Source organism: Thunnus maccoyii, chromosome 9 (assembly GCF_910596095.1).
Source record: "Thunnus maccoyii chromosome 9, fThuMac1.1, whole genome shotgun sequence".
In the NCBI taxonomy this organism is placed as follows: domain Eukaryota; kingdom Metazoa; phylum Chordata; class Actinopteri; order Scombriformes; family Scombridae; genus Thunnus; species Thunnus maccoyii.
The window spans coordinates 6473176-6498165 of NC_056541.1; the positions used below are offsets into that span (position 1 = coordinate 6473176).

At 39.3% G+C, this 24990-nt stretch overlaps 1 protein-coding gene across 1 annotated transcript in view; it reads right to left on the reverse strand.

Moving 5' to 3' along the window:
- Nucleotides 1-24990, reverse strand: part of adamts3 (ADAM metallopeptidase with thrombospondin type 1 motif, 3) — a 152461-nt gene that overhangs the window by 103846 nt on the left and 23625 nt on the right. The window contains exon 4 of the mRNA XM_042422035.1: nucleotides 16055-16211. Within this exon, the coding sequence (XP_042277969.1) occupies nucleotides 16055-16211 (157 nt within the window). The remainder of the gene's footprint in view (nucleotides 1-16054; nucleotides 16212-24990) is intronic.

Genomic DNA, 24990 nt, shown 5'->3' on the forward strand with positions numbered 1-24990 from the left:
GAAAACGCCTCAAATGTAGCAACGGGAATGTAAAACACACACTAACAGCTGCAATCCCATTTATTCTCTTTTTTTTGCTATGGATCATTATTTCTCCGGAAAGACACTGCTGATGAGCATCTAGAGGACATAGTGGATGTAGTATCACAACAAGCAACAGGAATTTAAAGTATTTGGCTCTAGCTAGCAGGCAGACTGGATGGAAAGACGAAGAAAGCAGAAAGAGATGCTCACGAGCTCCTTCCAGCTGCCATGTGACTTTTGGAAAGCAACTAGATGATTCACAGTGAGAGAACACAACTGAGCTTTTTTTTTTTTTTCTTAATTCAAAATATTGCTCAATGCTCCCAAGGTCTTTTCCATCCTCCAGATCCTTGGCTTAGGCCGGAGTTACTAATTATCACCAGGTTTCAAATGGAAAGAACTCATCAGACGCATTCAGGGTTCATACTTCTTAAGACACGAGGCAATGTGGAAAATATCTTCCGGATCTGCTGGTTCATCGTGCAAAGAGGTATGCAGAAATATCAGACGGAGCACAATCAGCTTCATTAAAGTTATTTACTTTGCTAATGACACTGCGGAGAGGAGGAGTGTCTGGTGTTGCATTAAACTTGTGTTTTATCTCTGGACACTGCATTGATTTTGAGCCTTGAGAGTCTGCAGAAGACTTCAAAGTCTCTGTGGTTAAATTTTTATTCAGGCATCACACACACACCTCCTGACGGGTTGCACACTGCTAAAATTACTACTGTTTACAACACATTAGAGTAAGTAAGTAAGTAAAGTTTATATAATATGGCACCTTTCATAGAGCAAGGTCACAAAGTGCTGCACAAGGGTAAAACTGTTAAAGAATAAGACCATACGAACAGTACAATATAAGACAAAATAACATAAACAAACAATAAAACATAAGCAACGACATACCTGAGCACACACTAAACATCATGAGGCAAGACAAAGGCCAGTTTAAACAAATGAGAAGTGTCAACAGAGACCGAAGATCGTGTGTCTATAGGAAGAGCGTTCCACGCATGAAGGAAAACCAGTAAGCTCTGGTCAGAAGACCTAATGGTGATATAAAGATGGAGCAGGTCAGAGATGTACACGAGTGACTTGACTGTGCAGAGCTCTATATGTGAAAACAAGAACTTTAAAATGAATCCTAAACTTGATGGGAAGCCAATGTAAAGACGGTAAGATGACTGTGATGTGAGTCGTCCTGCTGGACCTGCTCAACGCTTGTCCTTCCTTCTTATTACTACTAGTTTTTCTTTTGGATACTGATTGTCTGCATTCTTGTTACTCATTTCGAGAATGTCTTTTTTTCATTCTATAAAAAAAATGTCAATAAAAGAGAAAATTGGATCACAAAAAAAGAAAAAACATGAATTGCAAAAGGTTAATTGCTTTCCCTTCCACTAAACACACCTCTCACATCCACATATGACATTTAAAACACATGCCTTTCGTCCTGACAATAGAAATCAGATGGTGATGTTCCTTCTCTATGAATTCCTGGTCTAGCTCAATCATGTTTGAAGGAGGAGGAAAAAGGGCAGAGTGATATGTTTTTATGTTTCTAAGAGCAGGTACAAGGAAGTGAAATTACAGCGAGACTGAGGGAAATAAGAAAAGCTATTAGATTCTTCAGAAGATTAATTTGCCTTTATCACAAGATGTCACAGAACACAAGCTCTTCCTTAAATAGAGCTCGGCCCAGCAGGCAGAGCAGCGAATTAGTTCATAAGCTCTTTCTTTGCAGCACTGAGCTGTGCAGAAAGTAAACCGACTGTTATGAACAAAATACAGAATATGTTAGATATCAGCATCACACACACACCTTTTTTTATTCACCCAGATGTGGTTATATATCTTAAAATAAAGACGCTGCTGTCGATGGTGTGATTCAGTTAACAGGACTGAAGTTCATCGGGGCACAAATGAACCAAAACAAATGACAGAAAACAGCTGGCAAGCTCCAGTGTTGGCTTTACATCAATAACTGTGACAGCCATAAGGTTCAAGAAGCTGTAACTAAATAATGCCATTACTATGAGATGCATCACATCTTTAAACAAGAAACTGTGGGTTGTCCTCAGTCAGACATCTTACACTTATACATATACTGTACATTGCTGGCTGTGTGGCCAAACAGCTGGACTCTACAGAAAGCTGTAAAGTTGAGGCTAACGGTCACAGAGCAGGGGAGTCATAGAAAGACCAACAACGGCAGAAAGTAATATGAAATCAAAGTGTACTTTCAGCGTGTGGAAGGCAACGTCACAGACTTTGCTTTTGCTACGATTCTTTAATTAATCAATTTTCACTTCAAAATGGCAAGAACTGAACATTCAAGACTAAAACCAGACACAACTGATGATGACTCGGTGTTATAAAGTGACTGAGCAGATAATTTACTCACTAAAAAAAGTAGGTTTAGTGTTAACAACATGCACGCTAACTGTAGACTTGTTAACATGCTAACGTTAGCATTAAGCTCAGCGTGCAGCTGATGTTGTATCCGTGTCATGTGGGACAGAGATAACAATAGGAAAGAGATTCCAGCTTCTTAAATGTGAATATTTTCTGGTTTCTTTAGTTCTCTATGATAGTAAACTGAATATCTTTAGGTTGTGGACTGGCAGTCGGAACAAAACAAGACATTTTAGGTTGCACCTTGGGCTTTGGGAAATGGTGATCCACACTTTTCACAATTTTCTGCCATCACCAGATTTATGGATAATGAAAACAATCATTAGTTGCAGCCCTATAGCCTTGACCAACAAATTCATGCATGCTTGTTTGTGCTTCTTTATTATTCAACTGCAAGTTGAAACCAAGTGTCAGTTACGCATCCCAGATGAAACATCTTTTGACAGAGTGTCTTTGGAGTTTGTGATATGAATGTTGATGCAGGCACTCAACGACTAAAGCGCTAGTTTTATTTTTATTATTACCTGGTCCTGTGAGGAACTACTTATCATCTGTGTTTCATGTTGTGATTGGAGGTGCTTACTATCAGTTCATGACAACTGGGATGTTGTTGACAATTCTGAATTTGTTAATTGCAGTAAACAACCTGTCTCCTAATGACAACCAAGGAGCTCCTCTTAAGCAGTTGGAGGTGCCATGCCTCCAACAAGAAAAGTGACCGTTCATTCTTCCTGCAGATTGTGCCACTTGGTCTCAGGAATGTAACTACTGACCTTCACAAGTTCTCTTAACCACTTGGCTGGCAACCTCGTCCAGTCATCCTCTACTTTGTGATATGTCTTAAGGTTGCATTACTTAATAGTACCATATCTTACAATAGCCAGCAAGTGACATAACGTTCTAATTCCCTCTCTGGCAGAAATAAAACCCTTCCAGAGAGAAAGAAGCTCTTCTTCAGTCTGCTACACCTGGAAACAGATGGTCAAACATCATTCATCTTTCAGCGACATCCCTGGATTGGTGCAGACCTTTGGAAGCCTTTGTGGAGCTTTTCCTCCTGGAAATCAAAGGAATCCTGAGACCGGAGCGGAGAAACGGCTTTGTTGATCCTCTCACAACCGAGTACAGTATCTCCATTCGAAGTGGGGGAAAAAAGAAGGGGCCAAGCAGCGTATCTTCAACCCCCCCCCCCCCCCCCCCCCCCCCCCACACACACACACAAAAGCATAAAGAGAAAGCTAAGCACACAGGCACCTTGCAAAAACCCTTTCATCCAGGGAAGGTTTGCTGAGCACACGTGCCCTACTTTGCGCTGCACACATTCACTGAGCAGTTTAAGTCATTCATTTCCCTCTGCCTGGGCTAGCCACAATTCAAGAGGAACCTAACTACAATATATGAAGTAATTACCCGACCAAACCTCAGAATCAATTTCCTGCCAGCTGCAATGGGCCAGTGAAATCTGTTCTGCATACATTTTCTCACCTGCCTCTGGACTGCGCCATAACGTGTAGATCCAACAGGAGGGAAATAGGAAGGCTTTACATTTAATCAACACTAAACAGTACTCGTATTTGTCTCTACTTCCACTGAATTTGTGAGTTTCCTGCGGTAATAGTGATTAGCTTAATAATTACAGTAGTAAGCGGCTTGGCAGCAATGAAAACATTTTACTCCAACTTGTCTTCTGTTGCCAAATAGACTGAATGAGTCTTCAGTTTACTCACTCCCCTCCCCCTAATAGATCACATTTTCAGGCAAATTCTAGCAGGATTATGTGCTAAAAGACTATTCTATTTTGCTTTTTTTGTCTCTTCCTTCTTTGAATGTTTTTCATTCCTGCCAGCTCACCAAATTCCTCCACACTCAGCCAGCCCCCACTCTGCTTAACACATCTGTGTGACAAATATAAATCACTATTTTCCTTTACCGTACCCTTTCTCTCTCCGAGTCTATCTTTTTTTTTTTCTTTCCCCACCGTTCTCTCTGTCTCTCTCAGAGAGCTCGGCTTATTTTTTTCCCCGAGTTCCACCAGTTTGTGAAAGTCATTGATACACCCTCAGACATGAGTTTCTCCCTCTATTTTCACTACCATGTGAAAATAAAACCTAATATCCAAGTGCTGCAAAGGGTGAATCCCTCACCTGGGCGTCAGGCCAGATAACAGGAGATCAGATCTCAGGGGCATACTGAGGAGTCCAGACATTTGCTCTCACTGTAATTCTCATTTCCTCGGGAATCACACTCACCCATCTGTCAGCATGATTGTCTCAGAGTGAGTGTATATGTGCGGGGATATTGAAAAATATACACTCACATATACATTACTGTATGTGAGTGTATACAATACCGGCTGCATGTTCGAATGAGAAATCATGTGATTGTTTACATGCGTGTGCGATAACTTGACTAACAATGCTGCTCCAGATATTATTTTAAACCTCTATGTGTCTTTAGAGCTGAAACTATTAGTTTTTTAATACATCAGTTAATCAACAGAACATTAATTGCAAACAATTTTAATAATCGATCAGTTTTATCACAAAGAAAAGATTTGGTTTCGGTTTCTGTTTTTGTGTGTTTTATGTTATTGTAATAAAAAGTTTTGGACTCTTAGGTTCTGGGAAATTGTGATTTTTCACCATTTTATAAGCTAAACTATGAATGGATTAATCAAAAAATTGACAGATTAATTGATAATGGAAGTAACCATTAGTTGCAGCCCTATATATTAACATCTAATTGATAACTTGGTATAATTGTTTTTACATATTTAAGTGTCAGAGGTATTGTCTGGACGAGTCTTTCTCAAACTTAAGACGACACGACCCTTTCTTCACTTTCTACCTTCCTGTTGCAACATACAACAAATCTGTCTAGGTTGTGTCTTTTCTGGGATGCTTCTCTTTGGCTTTGTTGATGAAGATCATCATGTTGTAGGTAATTTTCAGACTGAACACAAAGCAAATTCACATGTACAACCCGTACTTATCATGATGGGATAAGAGGCTGTAAATCATCTCTTCAGGTCTGGCTTAGTTAAGGTAATTATATCAATCTCTCAAAATTTATATGTTAAATAAGATTATTTTATGTTAAAATGCTACATGTTTTTCTTTCAAATTTGGTGCAAACATGATGGTTCTTCAAATGTTGATTTCTATCCCAGACACAGTTTACTGTGAGTCATGCCAAAATCATTTTACATTTTGTTTAATTTTATAGGCTTGTATTACAGCAGTTGGTTGTTTATTGTCAGTATTTTATTGCTGCTATAGAAATATTATACTCTACCCTCATACATGCCAAGAGCGACGCAGGAGTGACACACTGTTTTCCAATAGCTTTGACGGCTTAAATGTTTTAAATACACAAAACTAAATTTCTGACTAACTGACGCACTCACAGGTACAAAGTATAGCATAGGGGACAAAAATACTAGTTAACAACACAAAAGTCGAGAGATGGGGAAAACAAAACCGAAAAAAAGACGTACAAGAACAAGGCCCAACTCCAGACCCCGGACCCTGGACTCGCCTGGACATGAGACCCTGGACCATTGCACCAAGAAGTCACCACCAAAACAGACATGCAATGAGATTGACACTCGCATCCAGGTGGTTTATTCGGACTTCAAAGAAGAAATAAACGTCACCAAAAAAAAAAACACAACTTGAAAGCTTGAAAATACCTCAGTTTCACAGGACAAATACTATCAAAGAGTTAGAAACAGTCAGCATCTTAATTCAAAGTTCACCACAACAAGTGTCCCGTCTCAACTCCGAAATGGATAAATTCTCCGAGAAGTGTGAAGATTTACACAGAAAAGTTAAAGCCAGTATAGTAAACAGTTATCAAACATCTATAGTATGTAAATATCTGGCAACAATTTATAAAAATCTGTTCCACTTTAATCCATATAGACCCCAATGATTTTAAAAGGTGTACAAATATGTGTTTTTATAATTTCTGTCAATATCAGCATTCAGATGAGATGACAAAAAAGTCAAGTCTTATTCCCAACTGGATGCCTACTTACAACTAAATCTAGCTTTCTTGTATCGAGTAGCTTCTCAGCATCCAGAGAGATTGATTGATCTATTCACAATGGCTTTTTCAAACACACTGAGGGTTTGTGGAAATTACAAAGGTTTCCCATAGGAGAAACAGCGGCATATGGCCGAAAGCTGGGTGAAAGCAGGAGAATTGAAAATGTTCCTCCACACCTTTACTTTGACAGGAAGTCTTTCATGTGTGTGCGCCCAGGAGACTTCCTCTCATCCACCGAGGAGGAGAACAGAAGGAGATGGAGACAACACTGTCCAGTCAGACGTGTCAATTTATCACCACAATATCGAAAACCCTTCTATTTTGTGATTCCAGTCACGTTTTTCATTTGTTTGTACCTGAATCAGTTTGGCTCCAGAAAACTATTTTACTCTCAGTGAGCATCTCTGCTTTTTTTTTGTGTGTGTGTTTGTGTGCGTGTCTGTTTGAGTCCTCGGGGAAAACCAGGGAGTATTTACCACCCGGGGGGAGTGTGCTCTTAGGATGGGAATCTTCTACTTTCGTCATGCCTACAGGACTGAGGTGTGGTTGTTGTTCAGGAACTATTTTGGCATATGAAGTTGCCCTGATATCCTGGAATAGCAGATATTCAACCTTCCATTTTTTCAAAGCACTTTAAGAACTCCTCATACATTTTTAGCTTAACCCTTCGAGGATGATTGATGCAATTTGTACAAAAAATTACACTCCTTATTCCCAGAGTCAAATCTGAACACGCATAGTACACATATTTTTTGTATATTCAGTGTGAATTCAGTGCAACACTTTTCAAGGATATCAACGTCTTTGATGTCAATCACAGAAAAAAGTCAATAAGTAGAAATACCGCCTCAAGGTTGTATGCCTCCGACAACCAGTCAAGTTGCAGTTTACATCCATGTCTGTCCAGACTCATATAATATTTATAGAGAAGACTTTGAAGGAATTTAATAAAAGGTATTAAGTGTATTTTCCTTGTATGTGTTCACATGTTTGGCCGATAAAGCTGATTCTGATGGAGCAGAAAGTTGTAGCCATGACAGTAGACGATGCTTTAGATACGTGTTGCTGCAAAGAAGCTACAAACTCTAAAATGTGGATGCTTCACACACATCTTCAACCCGGCAGCACAGAAGATCTTTACAATCACCACAGTTTCAAGGTGGGAACCGAGATTAGTGTCATTGATTCAGTATCCGACAAAATGTGAAATATGGTCACAATCTACTCTGTTCCTGATTATGGCGTTGAATAATCGCCAGAAAAGTGTTTTTGCAGAACATTATGATGTCACAGTGAAGTTGACCTTTGCCCTTTTGGAAATAAAATGCCATCACTTCCATCATTTTATCTTATTAGACATTTGTGTGAAACTTTGTCATAATCAGTAAATGAATTCTTGAGTTATGGCCAAAACTGGTGTTTGCTGTTTTGTGAGGTCACAGTGACCTTTGACCTTTGACCACCAAATTCTAATCAGTTCATCCTCGAGTCCAAGTGGACATTTGTGCCAAATTTGAAGAAATTCCCTCAAGACGTTCCTGAGATATCTCGTTCACAGACAGAAAACCTGAAAACATAACGCCTCCAGCCATGACTGTCTCCGCTGATAATCATCATGTTTATAAGTTTTCTTTCCTGTGTTTTTTTTATCTGTACATTTGTGGTTACAGTGTTAACAGAAACTGCCAGTAGCTAATTCAACATGACTTTTTGTGGTGCAAATTTGCCAAAATGTAAACAAACATTGACTAATAAAACATGATTATCCTGCAAGTAGAAGACAAAATAAATAAATAACCTCAGAGTGACAAAATCTGTTAATATTTTCTTTTATTAGTTTTACACTATCAATACATTTTTTGACATTATTAAGGCTCATACTGTCTTATCAACATGATTCTTATATTCCTGGAACAATGGCACTCTCCTCTATCCTTTCTTATACAGATATTTTGATGTGTTGAAAACCACTGGACATACTGGGGAAAAAAAACTCACCTTATCACAAACTGACACATTGAGGGGTGCTAATAATCATCCTTAACAGAGCTCTACTGGATCAACACTTTCTGATGAGAGACATATTATATTGTCCATGTTTGAAGGTTTATATCAAACCTACTAGACAATAGTGACTCGTTTGTTTATTCTGGGTTTGTTTTGGGGGGGTTTTTGTAGTTGATAAACAATTAAATTCTATGAAAAGGTGCTTACTTCACATTATCTCATATAATTTGGACAGCAATAGATCCTGCACACCATGAAAAAATCAGAAAGTAAAGTAAGTTAATGTTGAACTTGAATCTGGACCTTGGAAACAGCAGATTGAAAGCTCCAGAACAGCTACTAAATGAACCTTGTCACAGACCATGATTGTTATCTCTCGCAGCATCAGAGGTCAAGAATGACCTTTGAACCTCAGCTTTTAACCCTGTGGCTCTCTTGCTCAGGTTTCACTCCCTTTATTTACAGGCTTTTAGCGCTACATTTCATGCAGGCATGCCACATATCGTCATTTTCCTGATAAATTGGGCTACTCAGAAGTGGCATCAATTTGCAAGTTGTACTGTTCATGTTCTAGGACAGTTTTTCTGTGGTAGACTTGCAACACTGTAAAATGCTCTTTTTAAAAAACATTCTTCTTTATTACATTCAGAAAGAGTGATTGGCTCTTTGTTTTTGAGGGAGCATCTTACAGAAAGTATCTACAATTTTTAGGACTCAGCATCTGGACATGAAAGATGTGCGTGCGCGACATGCAAACTGACGGCATTTCCGAGTATCCCGTCTTATCTGGAAAATAATGTGCAATACGTGGCATGCCTGGCTAAGATACGTAAATAAAGGGAGTGAAAAAGCCGAGGTTCAAAGTTCATTCTTGACCTTTGATTCTGCAGTTGAGAAAACAATCGCAGTCTGTGACAAGGTCCATTTATTAGCTGTTCTGGAGCTTTTAATCCACTGTAAGCTGCTGTTTCCAAGGTCGAGAATTAAGTTTGAACATTAACCGTATAAGATAATGTGAAGTAAGCACCGTCTCATCTGAATTTAATTGTCAACTACAAAAAAAAAAAAAAGCAGAATAAATAAATGATCTGTCACTGTTGGCTAGTACAGTTTGATCTTAAATTTCTGAACCTTCAAACATAGACAACAGTATGATCTGTAAGAGCTCTTCTCAGATAAAAATCTTTTCCATGAATCAAAGTGTTGATCCAGTGGAGCTCTGTAAAGAAACAATGTTCTGGATGATTATTAGCACCTTTCTGTGTGTAATCCTCTGGCTTTTATTTGCTTTCTTTGGCATCTCATATCACAGAAATTTGTTTTATGGGGAAACAGAAAATGCTCACGGCTGTTTTACTTTCAGGAGTGTCAGCAGAATCCCGTTTCTACAAGCCGAATTGTTAAAACTGAGAAATTAAGCAAAAAGGTGAAGATTTATTTACTCAGAATCTCGTTCCACAAGCGGCGGGATAATCTTTTGTTATAGGCGAGGCCGAAACAGTTACGATTCCCATAGTCTATGTGACCTTAACAGAGGTTGAGGATACTCCCTCACCATAAGCTGCAAGGGAAAGTCAGTTATAAAGCATGCTATAAAAGTATGTGGACGCCCCTTGTTCACATAGTTTTGGGGGTGTGTCATCAAAAACTCCAAGACATTCATCAGCCAGACATTTCTCCGTTCTCTGTTAAAGAGCGGCTGAGATTGACACTGAAATGAGAATTGCTGGTCCACCTTAAAGGTCGGTACACCTTAAATTAGCCTGATCAGGTTAGGCTAATGCATTGTTGCTAACTTCAGGGCCTTCAATAGACGAGTATTTTCTTGGTGTTGAGGAGCTGCAGCATTTATTAACTAACACGCGGTGTTATCACGATGATGCTCTTGTGGCTGAAAGGGAGAAAATCCCTGCAGCCAGGTTTTAACAGGTTCTTATGGGAAGCCTGAAACCAGAAGAAAAGGCTTTTAATCTTCCACAAAGAAAGACTTGACATCACTTTCATCAGCTGAGAAGGTGTCAAAGGTCGTCCACCAGGAGCCACTGGATAGAGAAAGACCAAAGAAGGTATTCACCATGCTCCCACATATACAACCAACTCTTATAAGATGACTGAAGTTCTGTATTTAAAGTGGCTATAATTGACATTTTTAATCAAAACAATGTATCAAATGACAATGCAACTTTACTGTCGATGGTTCACTCTCAGCGCTCTCATAGTGTTGTTTTCAGCCGCTGCAGGCAGCTCTAAAAACCCACTGTACACTACTACCAGCTCCAAACAGCAAACAGACACAGTTAGCAGCCAGCTGGTGAACATAGTGGAGCATTTAGCAGCTAAAGAGCCAGATATTTCCCTGAGGAGTTGGTAGAGAGTAAAAACAGAGCTAAAGGAAAGTGAATATTGGACTAACATTCACCAGGTGGACAGAAACACGAATCCAGTAAATGATCATGTTGCTCCGTAACTCCTGGGTGTGTAAATAAGCAACTGTTTGCTAACAAGTTCAACATATCGACTCAAAAGGTGATGATACGTAAATGTTGTTTCACTGAAAAGCAGTGGACAAAAAAATCAGTTAATGAAGGTTTAAATCATGTGATGACACCTGAGAAAGTACCATACAGATAGGGTGAGGAGCTCAGACATCCGGGGGGGGGGGCTCGGAGTTCAGCAGCTGCTCAGGGCGCCAGGTCTGGTGGATTGGGCTTCTCATCGGGATGCCTCCTGGCTGCATCCCTTTTGAGCTGTTCCATGCACATCCAACTAGTAGGAGACCCCGGGGCAGGCCCACAACACACAGGAGGGATTAAATATCTCATCCAGCTTGGGAACGCTTCAGGATCCCCCTGGAGGAACTGGAGGGTTTGCCACAGAAAAAGATGTCTGTGTTACTTTGTTCAGTCTGCTGCCACTGTGACCCGGTCCCAGATAAGCAGCGGAAAATGGATAGCAGGATTACGAAAGATGATGTACTTTATTCAGGTGTCCACAATATGCACAAGTCTAGCAAGTTTTAAAAAATGGCAACTGTTTGAGTAAAACTGACAAACTTTCTCGTCACTGGGAGGCCAGTTGCCACAGAAGAGCAGTTTCCACAACATCACACGTCACAGTCTGACTCTCAGCCCTCAACAGGAACTAAGAGGTGCTGAAACAACTTTAACCACCAAAATACCAAGATCAGGAAGATTGTAAGAGGTGGCAACACTTTCTAAGCTTCTGCTCTGCCCGTCTGTTCCTGGGAAGCCTGTTCATTGTGCCTGTTGACTTATCTTCCACTGGAAACCAGCACTGTGGCTCATGTAAGCTCACAGAAAACTATTCAGTATCACTGACAACAGTGAGGCTGCATACCATCAGTTCCTAGAATGGTAAACAGACACACACACTGTGTCTTGTCTACAGTATGATCAGCACTAAAGGTCACGCCTGTACAAATGTGTTTATCCAACCCTTTCAGATGTGAAAGTCACTGAAGTATTCAGTTCCTTATAGCGAAATACATGGAATGTCATGATAAATCTTTACATGGAGATCCGAGGAGAGTCATGGGCTTTTAGAGATTAGACACACATAGGTAGCAAAATACAACATGAAAGACAGTTTTAGGAAAGTGCCCTTAAATCTTCTCAGTCACACCTCGAAGCTGCCGAGTACAGCAGCTTTGGTTAATTTCACCCACAGAGCAGCTCCTTAAAGGCAAGACGTGCTTTGCCCAGAAGCATCACAGCGGTGCTTGTTAAGAGAAGGGAGAAATGTCTCATCCACTGACATCACACAGAGTGAGCCTGGAAAATCAATCTTCCAATCCTCTAGTCAAAGGACACGACAGAGACTAGATTGGTTCAAGGTATGAAATCCAATCAACACCAAAATATCACTAGAAGGGAGCGAGGCCCAGAACACCCTGCTGTACAGGCTGAATAATCATCCACAGCACCTATACCTGCATCACTTTTAACCCTTTATTAGTCAAGAGAAGAAATTACAACTGAGTTTTATGTGTCTTCTGTATTACTGTCATATCCAATGAAACAATATTCTGGTAAAAATGAAGAAAGCTGCACCTGTTAACTTCTCATGTTGGCAACAACAGGCTGCGTTAACCTCAATCCTACCAATTAAGATACCCGCAGATACCAGAGGTGCTTTATTCTACCATTCCAGTTTTTCATGACTTTGTCAATCAATTTGTTCCTACTGACTTCATATCATTCTTTTCGCTTTCTGTTTTAATTATTGGTTTTTAAAAAAACACCAATGTATTGGGGTCCCCAGTCAAAAGAACTCGATTCCACCTATGTAGTTTTAATAGATGGAACTATTTATTGAGTTCATGTTTGCCATGGGTCCTAATTTAAAGTATAACACACTATTGGGGGGGGTGGAGGCACACTGTCAGTCATTTTGAAGGCTTTGTCGGAAGTTTTTTCTTAGGATAAAAACTGCAATTTCCATTAAAGAAAAGTATATATTTTTGTTTTACACAATATGGAAATGAACTGTAAATTTCCTAAAATGATACTAATAATCTGTTGTTTTTTTTCAGACGACATTAATTACATAACTAATAACATTTTGAGAAGAAATAAGTTAACATTTTTTTATGCTGGTTGTTTCTTACAGTAGTTTATTCTTGGGGTCCCCAGGGACCCCAGTCGGTAGACCTTGTATGTTACACAGTAGGATGAGGGTTGAATTGTTGAGACTCTTTAAGGATGACATCAGTACATGAGCATGTCGTATACAACATGTGTACAACATGTTTACCACACATGGCTCTTCTGTGATGCTTCATTTCAAAGAGGCACAAGAAGAAAAAGGTGTAACAGCGGGGGAGTCCAGCTTTCTCTAAACAGAGTGAATACATGGACATCTCATGTTTCATTTGATCTCCTCAGTGTTCGGAAGTGAAAATATGTTCAAATTTAATTTCAGACAATTGGCTGATCTTCTGCCTGTCATTTAGGGGGATGGAAAGCTTCTCCATATGACAACATACTGATTGCACCTGAAAGAATAACTTTCATTTACATACATCCACAGGATTTCATGACAATACTGCACATACCAACACCCTCCTGTGATCACTGCAATCAGTGTAGCTCCATACTGAGTCTTGTTTTCTTCTCTATCAATAATTCAAATACAATGAAACCTCAGCGCAGGTTTCATTGATTGTGACAGACTTGTTGTGTTTATATCCACCAGGATTTTATGTATTTCTCCCTGTTGGATTCCTGTTATCTCCTAGCGATCAAATTAAGAACTGTGCAGTTCTTGCATCCCCGGTGAGATGATCATAAACAGCCAATAGCGTGGACAACTTAAATTAGTGTGGCATTTCCAATGCTTATAGTTGAGAAATGTACAAATGTGAAATATTTATATAGCAAAGGAATACTGAATATAAGCACCAATAGCTGCTCCTCAAGGTTTTTGGGAGTTGTTTTGAGACAAACTTTAATAAACAAAAATCTTTTTTTCCTTTTTTTCTTATGAATTCAGATGCTCCACAAGGTATTAAATGAATAACATGTGATTAAAAATACAGCCAGCATCATGCCAAAATCCCTTTGGGATTTTACACTGCTCAAAACTCCAAGGCAAATAAATATTCACACAGAAAATTTCACAGGTTGTGTGCCAGCCTGCTTTGGAGGGAGGGTGGCGGGTTTAGAAGCTAAAATATAGTGGAATTAGAAACTGAGCAGCTGATTGCCTGAGCAATCTTGGCTCTGTCTTTGGGTTTACTTTTCTTTAGTTTTCAGTTTGTGATGGCATAATGACAGGGAAAGTGGTTTCCACAACAGCGATCAGAGCAAATATCTCCTCTGGCAGATGATTTTGTTTAGATATGTCAAAGGAAATGCAACACTTAGCGAGTCTGTCAGAAGCTGCTGTGACAGAGTCCTGTGACACACTTGACATTACTGTGCATTCATTAAGAGAGCATACATATGCACATCATTCCCATGATGATGCAGCCTTTCTGGCTCAAAACCAGTATTTCAGCTCTGTTTACACCACAGTCACATCCAGATGGACCATGACTGAACCGAGCACATTGATTGCGAATCCCAACAGAATGTTTCTTCTACATTTTGACAGGCTCTATAAAAGTTTAAATGTGTTCTTTTACATTCAAACTGAGTGACATTTTAATCTACAATAAGTTTTTCTTCTCCTTATAGCCGATAAAAGTGACTCAACCATTGCCTCTTCTTTGACGCTTCAACATTTGTTATTCCTAAATACACAGTGGTTGACAGGATTCATAGTCATTTCTGGGCACAGCTCTGCTTCACAGTGGATATGACGCATTACTTGTTTCCGTCAGTAGAAACAGTGACATTTGTTTAGACTAAACAGAGGGCAAAATGGGTATTCAGAAGAAGCAGTAACAGCCTTGGTAGAAGTAGCAGCAGCAGCAGCAGCTTTAGAAGCAGTCATTTGTGTGACACACAAATATAAACTTAAAGGTCTGCTCACTGTCTTTTTCAAGATTTTTATCTGCGAATGGAGGAGACTCATCCTGTTGTTATCATGTGACAGACGTTCCACATGTTCCGTAAAACACTGCAACACCTGAGTCATCAATGAAGACCGTGAGATGCCGTTAAAATCTATTTACATTCTGCTCCTCAGGTCAAGAATAATCATTTATGTAAAAGAGTACTGACTTTATTTGTAGCAGCAGGTTTCAACAGAACTGCTTGTTGGACGCTTGAATAGCTTCAGACACCTCCTCCCACTAACACCTTTTAGACCATTTCTGTAAGCTTCCAAACTGACAATCTTACATTCACACCCACTTCACACCAGTTGGTCAGCTGTGCGGAGGTGAGAAAGGAGCCAAGGTTTCAACCTCTCCGTCTAGCTCTCTTTTTTTTTTTTCCTTCTTGACCCAACCATTAGGGTGTTTCCATTAGCTTGGTTCGGTCCGCTTTAGCCACACCTTGCTAAGTCAGCCCACAATGAAATGCATTTCCACTACAGCCTCACAGCACGGGGTAGCTGTGGCGAGCGGTGCTGCAGCGGTCCTGTTTGCTTACAGGGCTGACTGTGGCCAACCCTGTGACAACCCCCCTCCTATGAAAGTCGAAGAAAAGGAGCGCTTGTTGTTATTCTGACATGTGTGGCCTTAATGGGCGGTGGCGCTCCCTTCAGACGTGGGCAGCTAAACTTTCATCAGCTTTTTGAGGAGGATATTAGGAGGTGTTAAAGTATAATATAGCTAATGAACTTTGAGTTGGTGAAGGCACATTGTCGAGTGGTTTTATTTCATCTCTGGACTAGTTTTTCCGCTTACAGATAGCAGTTAGCTGTCAAGCATAGTTCAGAGTTGAATGAAGCATTGATTATATATAGAAGATTGATGGATGACTTGATTATAGAAGCCTAAATGCAACTCCTCACTTCATCTGCAAGATTAAACCACAAAAGAAAGTCCCTTTGTTAGAAATATTACTACTGCAGCAGTACCAGCTCTAGTAACACCCTCTGGACTGCTGTCGGCTCCTTTAGCAGTAATTCTTCAGGTGATGAATCCTACCTAGTTGCTGGTAGTCCACAGAGATATCGGAGGGGGCCTTAAGCACAGCCGACCTGCGGTAAACCACATGGACTCTGCCCTGGTCCTCCAGCTCCTGGGTGCCTCTCTCCAGCGGCTCAATGAAATACTCGTCCGAGTCAGTGCGGATCATCCCAGCCTGCAAAACAATACCAGGTCAATCAGTGTGTAGAATAATGCAACTCATACAGCATTAAGGCTCTGACATTGCCACATAGAGGGATTAGATTAGATTTTAAGATTAGATCTTGATTCCTTACCATCATCACCAATAAAATACCAACAATTATGCTAATATGGTCATAAGTCAAGACAATTACTGCATTAAGCTATAACAGTATTTTCAGGAAAATCTTTTTTTCTTGATTAATATGTAAATTTATGCAGCAAGGTTCTCCTAAATCTAATAAGATCATTTACTTTATGGGGGAACCTCTGGAGAAAATGAAATCTATGCAATTTATTTTTCTTGATGTATAAGTACACAGACTCCACCATAATGTCCTAGTGAGAAAAAAATATAAAATGCATGGAAATGAGAAGACGGGTATAAATGCAATAAGTCAGAAAATGTGTCTTTCTAAGTACTGACTGCCTGCTTTAATGTATTTGGGACTCTCCATGTGACATTCTTATATGTTGCTGCGATTGTTGTTTGCAATTATAAGCAGCTGCAGGCGGTGATCAGAAAGCTTCACATCATTAGAGACACATTGGAACGAAATTGCTTTGTGATGGATACCTGCTACCCCCAGATTTTCTGCAATAAGAAGCGAGTCATGCCCGCGGTTTAGGGCTGATATAAAGGCTTTTACTGTCCAGCTAACGCAATAACACACAAACCAGCTGAACGCGCAGCTCATCAGATCCAAATGATGTTCTAAAGCAGGTGTTGCATGCGTGAAGGTTTAGTAAAGCTGCATCCAAACACACCATATGGTTGATACATTAGCATAAGCCGCCATTGAGGAGAATGTACACAACCTTGACCTAGCAATCCATTCTGCTAAACCATCTATAGGCATTTTCTATAATTACAGTGCATCTCATCTAAACAAATATTTAAAATGTGCCCTTCAGAGCTGTCACAAATGCAATTCAGAATGCCAATAAAGCCTCTGACCTGTGTAATGTTTCGAGAAGATAAATGTAAAAATGAAAATATGTATGCTCAGCTCGTCTGGGCCGTGCAGAACGAGCATCATTTTCCTGTGAGCACCAGAGGCATCCACTGAAACAGGAGGAACACTAATGATTTAATGTTTAGCAGTAGAGTTCATCCATTAGAGACCAGGTTGCCTTGGCAGAAAAAGTGCTGTAACCGTGCACCTGTACGCACACAGAGCCGTCTCTCACAGAGCTCCAGTGGAATTTGTTCCAGCTCTCGGTCGATTGGTCGGCCGGTCCAGCTCCAACGCTGCATCTCGAAGGCCTTACCTCGCTCTGGCCTCTTCACTAACACTCTGTTGGACTGAGCACATATGGTGCCTTGCAACCAACATGCACACTGAACTAATTTCCAACTCCCATAGTCTCTGATCAACCCACACTCCCCCTCTCTCTCTCCTCCCTTTTACATGCACTACTGGCTGGACTCCAATTTAAGTTCATATTCAAGTTTACATGTAACTTTAATACTGTGCTACTGAGTCGCCCCCGCTGCCACTAATGAACACATTAATAGGATATTCATGTCCCTGGGTATGCTCCACATACATGAACAGTCTCCCAGTGAAAGATATTTAAAGCTTTAGCATTCAGATGACCTCTTTAGTTCTGCAGCAGAGGGAGAAGACATGATGCTCCCAAAACATGAGTAATACAGTACTTGCTGCCATTTTTCTGACATCAAAATGTACCCATAATGCTGTGTTCGTCTGAGTATGTGCAGTTTATAAGAGGACCAGGTTTCCCTTGGCAACACAGCAAGGTTTCCCATGATCATAGTATTCATTTGCCAAAGTGTTCTAACCAGGTTATGATGCTGACATGTGTCACATGGAAATCAGATTATTTGAGCTTCCAGCTGCACGGCCCCTTTCGGTTGGGATCATTTCTCATCATGGGAGCTGACATGAGGAGCCACAAACATAAAATACAATTAATATATATTTGATTGGGATTAAAATGATGCAACATGTACTCAAAGTCCTTGTTGACTTAATCATCAAACTTTTTACAAAACACTTCGACATGCTCAGATAGACGGTTGAAACCACCAGCGTTCAGGATATACCTGTGTATATGTTGTCTTGTAAACAAACACAACTCTGTTTACACTCAGGTACTTCTAAGAAAATCACCTTGAGGCCTGTTGAATGTATTTCCTTCCTCAGAAAACATTTGCAAAGCAGATTTTTTTAAATATTTTGAAACATGAATTGTTTACAGCAGCTAGCATCTTCACCTTGCCCACCTTTTTCTGACGCACTGCTACGTTTCTCGGCGCATTACCACCACCTACTGACAATAAGCGGAATAGTTATAATATATAATATAATATATATTAATATATTAATATATAATATATATTATAATATAAGGAACGTCATACAGTAAAGTCTCATTTCATTTTATAGACATTGGCAGTTTCATTTACCATCAAACTGGTCCAACTAACAACTGATGCATCTGAGTTGTTTGTTTCTTTATTATTCCTGTTTTATGGCTTGCATGCACTACAAATTTCCATTACTACCCTCTGCAGGAATGCGTATGATGGAAGGAATGTGTAATTCACACACTCGTGAGTGTGCTAATCGAGCATGAGATAAAAAAAATAAACTGATCTCATTCATCAAAAAACCGCTGCCTGGTACTAGTCTTTGTTAAAAACTCTACAAGGTACCTTGAAGGCAAAAATGTTACAATTTGCTTTCTAATTATGCCTGAAGTTTTGTGAAGTTTGTATGGGCATGAATTCCACTGCTGCCTCCAAATTAATAATCTGAAATCACACATCTAGATAAGAGAAAAAAATGAAGGTGTGAGCCAAAACAAATTCTTGTTTGGAATTAAAATCACCAACCCATTTATTAGAAATGCTTGCATATCGCCAGGTGATATGAGAGCTCGGCACAGAGCTCACTTAGATCACAAGCAACACTCTGACTATTGCACATAAATTCTAAGGAGCTGACATTTTTTTAAATCAAATCAAGAAAGAAAATGTAGAAATAGAACATGGCTCCATTGACAGAGACATACACTCAGATACCTTGACTGTTAGAGGCTATCAGCCACACAATGCTTATACAACAAAGCCTTAAATGTATGTAGTATGTCGCCAGCCAACTTACAGTAGAGCATATAGACACATACTGAAAGAAAATCGGATGAGGAGAGTACTGTGATGAGAATAAGATGATCTTATGCACATCTTCCTCATCAAAGAGAACAGCATCTTGTGCAGAGCAACATGAAAATGGTGCTGTCGGAAACAGATTTTAAATAAGACATTATTGATTTTAAAGGATTAGTAGCTGCATCAGCCCAATTTCTAGCTATCAAAAAAACCAAACTAACCAAATTAAATGTCAAATAAGTTCATGTGAGAGAACATTTTAAAAATTTACATTTGTCTCGTTGTTGCCTTTCCGTATATTTGCGGCACGGATTTCCTGTTCGGTTTATTGTGTACATTTATCTTACACCTGCAGGCATCGGTTGCAGATACGGATTATAAATAATCTTTATGTCAGCATACATTGTCAGGCTGTAATGCAGTTTGCCAAGGAATGTACCAATTACCGATTCGTCACATGCACTAGTATTCAGAGACAAACTCAGCAGATTATCCAGCCTGAATTATTCCCAGCATTACACCCACTACCACATCTTGTAGTAGACTTTATTATTATTATTATTATTTACTCTGAGCTCATCTTCCACCTTGATTGTCTCCTCTGCTTGCAGCTACACAAATTCACCTTAAGACTGGCATGTTGACAGCGAGCTCAGAGACATATTGGGAATTAAACTGAAATGAAGTCAGTGTGGCCTTCTCTTATTTACCGATCCCATTTTTGCGGTGGAGAAATAGGAAGGTCTCAGAAATTAATGGGCTCGGATGCCGATGAAATACTGTGCTGAAATGCTGAGCACAGTCTAGATCCGAATCTCTCCTCTCGCACATTATAAATTAGGGTGCAGACCTACTGAAGCGCCTCTTAGGGACTCTGGGGCTGTGCAAACAAACGGATAATTGGAAAGAAAGTCGTGATACTGCCTGGTTGTGGCGTCTAATTCTGACCAACTTATGAACTATCCGAGGACCTTAAAGTGCCACTTTCTTGTTAAAAAAAGGGTGAGGGTCCAGATCTAACTCTGAAAAACCAACGTCATCCAGGAATGTACATAATGAAACTGAGAGCTGGCATTTAAATATTGATCAAAGCTGCTTCATGGCATGATGCAGAGATTGGATGAATCTTTCAACAACTAGAGGCTTTGCTGAACGTTGTCAGCACTTTCATTGAATAAGTTTTTCACTCAACTCTTGGAGATAAAAACACAACTGGGCCATCACAGCCAAGCTCTGATCAATACAGCCAATACTGCTTGCTTCCATAGTTTTTAAACCTTTTTATCTAAGCTTGTCCAAGTATAGAATAGAGAACAGTTCATTAATTCCAGACTTTTGCTTTATGTAAACCCATAAAAAAAAGACACCAATGTGTTATTCAGTTGGAATATCTAACAGAAATGTGCTCGCTGTGTGTTAGCAAAGCAAAAAAAAATCCTCCACTGTCTCAATGAGGCGTTTCATTAATCTGTGTCAACCAAAGGAAGTGCTGAGCTTTTACCAATTTGGCTGAATGGATACATACTGTAAACAATTGGATACAGCTGTCCTGAAATTTATTTTTCAGAGAAAATGCATAATAAGGCATGTTCTTCCTCGTTTTGTTTTGATTAAAACTCTCAAACACGCAGGGGAAGAAATAGTTCAGAAACAAATTTCAGTTTATTTCAAATCTCATCTTCCAGGCCGAGATGAGCTGAAACTGGTTACGCATTCAGGTGAGGTAAAGAAGAATCTGCAGGTTGAAGGTGACCACACCAATGTCAAGACTGAGGGTATTAAATTGTGACAAATGATTTTGTTGTTAGTTAAGGTTTCAATTTCTTTGTTTTCATCTTACCATGTCTGATTAAAGTCAAATCTAATCAAAAATGTGTTAAATTAGCAATATGATTAAATTAATCAAAGAGATTTCATTTTATTTATTTATAAAGACAATACACATTAATCAACATTTCTGTAAATGTGCCAGTGTTAGCCAGCTGGATAATTTTCAACTGCAGTCTTTTGGCGATATGTTTTGAAACCTTTAAAGTGATAAAAATTTACAACAGGATGCCATAAAGACAGCAATGGCAACGAAACAAGAACTATAAAGACAGAACACAAGCCAAGCAGAGCAACAGGAAACAGAAAAACATCAGTACAATAACACAGCAACAACAGACATCATTTCTGCACATATAGCCGTGCAAGCAACATGAAGCAACAAAACACAGCCGAGCAATACTGACCACAACCATCTTTTGGTACATGCAGACATTCAAAGCAGCAATAAACAGTAGACTAAATAAATAAAATACAATAAACATTATGTTGATCTTGATAAAATGCTAAAAGATGCAGTTAGGGGTTAATAAAATGGTGATATACACCTAACACACAAGCCAACACAGAGTTATAAGATGCATCTATAGAAGAACATAAGATTGTTAATAAAATATCAGTAGATACTCCATGCATACCAAAGCTACACAAGGCAACAGGCAAAGGACAAGTTAGCAGCAGGTTATCCAGTAATAACAATAATAATAATAAAATGAGCAATGTACTATGTTGATTAGAAATGTACATATCTGACTTTTTAAAAGCCAGGCCTTGAGACTTTGTGTGAAGGTGTGGTAGGTGATACAGTTTCAGTCGGTAGGGTGTTCCACATATATCAATATTATATAGATATTAAGCAGCGGTCTGCCTGCGTTCCCTTACATTTACTGACTCTTTTCATGCTCCTTCAACACACGACTTAAAGGGTAACTACACCAAAAAATATGTTTTGAGTAATAAACATCGATTTATTACTGGTCTCAGATAAAGAAAAACAATACTGGTCATTTTGTCAACAGTTACAGTTAAACACCCTGACAAGCCTAAAAGTCAAAAGCCAGTCAAGTGGACCAGTGAGGCTGTAATGCTCATTACACAAGAGAGAGATCCTTACTACTAGTAGAGGGAAAGTATATTTTGCCCTGAGGGTGGCATCGGATAAAAGCGCACATGTTTACTTAAACTTTGAGAGCGTTAGCATGCGTTGTTGTTGCATGAATCTCTTATAATGACTCATCCTGTACTACTCACATTACTTTTAAGGACGTGTTCATACACACGTTAGCACTGTGTGAAGAAATGGAGCCCACTCATTCATTTCAATGAGCTCAGGCAAAAAAAAAAAAACGCAGAGTTGTTCAGTAAACAAACTTAACCTGGCTCAACTTGCAGGCGCAACGCTTTGTTGGTTAATCAAATATGTGCAAGTGTACATGATTGCTGTTGTGACAACTTTCCAGAGTGGTGAAATCCTGTCTTGTGTGTTTGGGTGTCTGATGAGGCTTCAGATAAATGGATTTATGATGAATCCAACTTCCTGGTCATCATCATCTTCTCGTACTTGAAGCAACACGCCCTCACCCATGCTGCCTCTTGTGTTTTTTTTTTTTTTTAAAGCAGCACTGTTTTCTGTCTGAACACCCATTTAATCTTCTAGTCTACACCAAATACAGTCAGTGGCAATTTATTCAACAGCTAGCAAGCTAGTTTAAGATACGCGCAGAATTTTTGCTTCACATTTTTAATAAATTGTATTCTTTTAGAGCAACAAATATGGGGTGAATATATTTAGATGAATTGCAGGACTTCAGGGCTTAAAACACAATGCTGAGACCAAATGCAACTAGTAAACTTAATAAGGTAGCACATCAAACAGAAAAAAATAACTAAAGTGAAAACTATTCTTGCTGAAATGCAAAAAATCAAAATTACAGTTGAGAAAACAAGTTAAAGATACCCTTCAGACATGTTTTACATATATAGACATGTAACGATATACTGCTTTGATTAATAATTTATGTCTGATATGTTTTTTTTCCACAAAAAAGTTCAATTACCAAGTTAGAAATTCTTAAAATCTAAATCTACTCCTTCTACCTCATTAAAAATCCAGAATCTATGAATATTTTCATTTTCAAAAGTTAAACAGCTGGACACAAGATGTCTCGTCCTTCACTGAAAAGTCCGTCCTCAGTGTTTATGCGCTGGAGGCTTCAAGTTTCCACATCACACTTGTGTGAGTTACATACTGGACCAGGATCGGCTTCTAAAATAGTTGTGATGTCACTAATAATGCTTGTAGGCCGACCCTTTTAAACTTAAGTTTTCAGTAAGCGCAGAGAAACTTTCAGCAGATGAATGTGAAACTTTGCACATACATCTCTCCTGGTGTGTTTCCACACCAGCACACCAGCACACCTTGGTATTTTTGATTGGACCCACAGTGGACGAAGGGACGAGTCATTTGTCCCGTTACTGGGATTATCTAGCACTCATTGCCTACCTGAAATATCTGAACGGAAGATACAAGACATCTCCGTAGATTAGACAAGAAAGAACCTGGATTGGAGATGTCTGGGAAGAACAAAGACATTTCACAGCTGTATATGCGGGACAACTTCGACAATCAGCTGAGCAGTATGATGAGTGATATGCAGAGCGCATTGGAGAAACAGATGAACAGCGAGACTGACCGCATTGTTGCTCTAAACAGAAATTGAGACCTTGGAGACGAATAATACCGAGCACATATTTGAAGAAAATTTCATTACAGCCCTTATTTTGTTACATCATCATCTCTAGCAGGAGGATCACAGCCGACTCTCGCAGCGATCTTGCCACCATGATAAAGTTAGTAGTTAACAACAGTGTTTGTTCTGGACCGCTGTGGCCTTTAAGGAGGATACACAACACATGAGCTAAAAGCACGTGAGCTCATACTGTCTGCTGCTGGCGAGTTCATTTTGAGGTCATTTCAAGTACTTGTCAAGATAATTTTATATGATTTTTTTTTGCTTTTTTTCCTATCTATATAATATTGATGATACTACACTTGAAATGCAAAAACACAGAAGGATTTTAAAGACAGGATTTACCACAGTACTGGTAATCAATTAGAAATGCCACGTCAGAAATGTCATGTCCAATTTAAATGTTACCATAAAGCAATAATATTCAAATTATCAGTGCTATTCAATCATACTGTAGGTCAAGAGTAGCATCAATATAGTCCAAATAAATCTTTACCTCAAAATTACAGAAATAAAGAAAATAAATAAGAAAGATTAAACAGAAAACAGGATCAGTGAGTCTTAGTGCATAGCGACTTTCTCTCACTAACAGAGGAACATCTGAGCAAATGCTTGATGAATAATTGAAGGACATACTTGGGTGATTATTTTACCTGGTGTAACATAATGTAATTTCTGTCAATTAGAGAATTGTACAGCGTGACTGTTTGAGGACAGCGGTAAGCGCTGTGGCTTCACTGTGAGAAGGCCTCTGTGGCTCGCAGGAAGTGACAAATCAAGTAAACAATCCATCCAGATTAAAATATGATGAACCTCCTCTTCACCAGCAGGGCCGGAGGAAGGATTTAAGAAGTACTGAGGAGGTTGTGAGCATCAAATCCAACCATCACGGAAAACATTTAGGACTATAGTATGAGTCAAGACATTTTAATCCATTGTGAGGGCAGATATACATCGCTCACATGATAGAAAAAGAATATTAATGTGGAAATCTGTGTGAACAGATTACTAAACCAAGCAAATAGATTTATCAAATT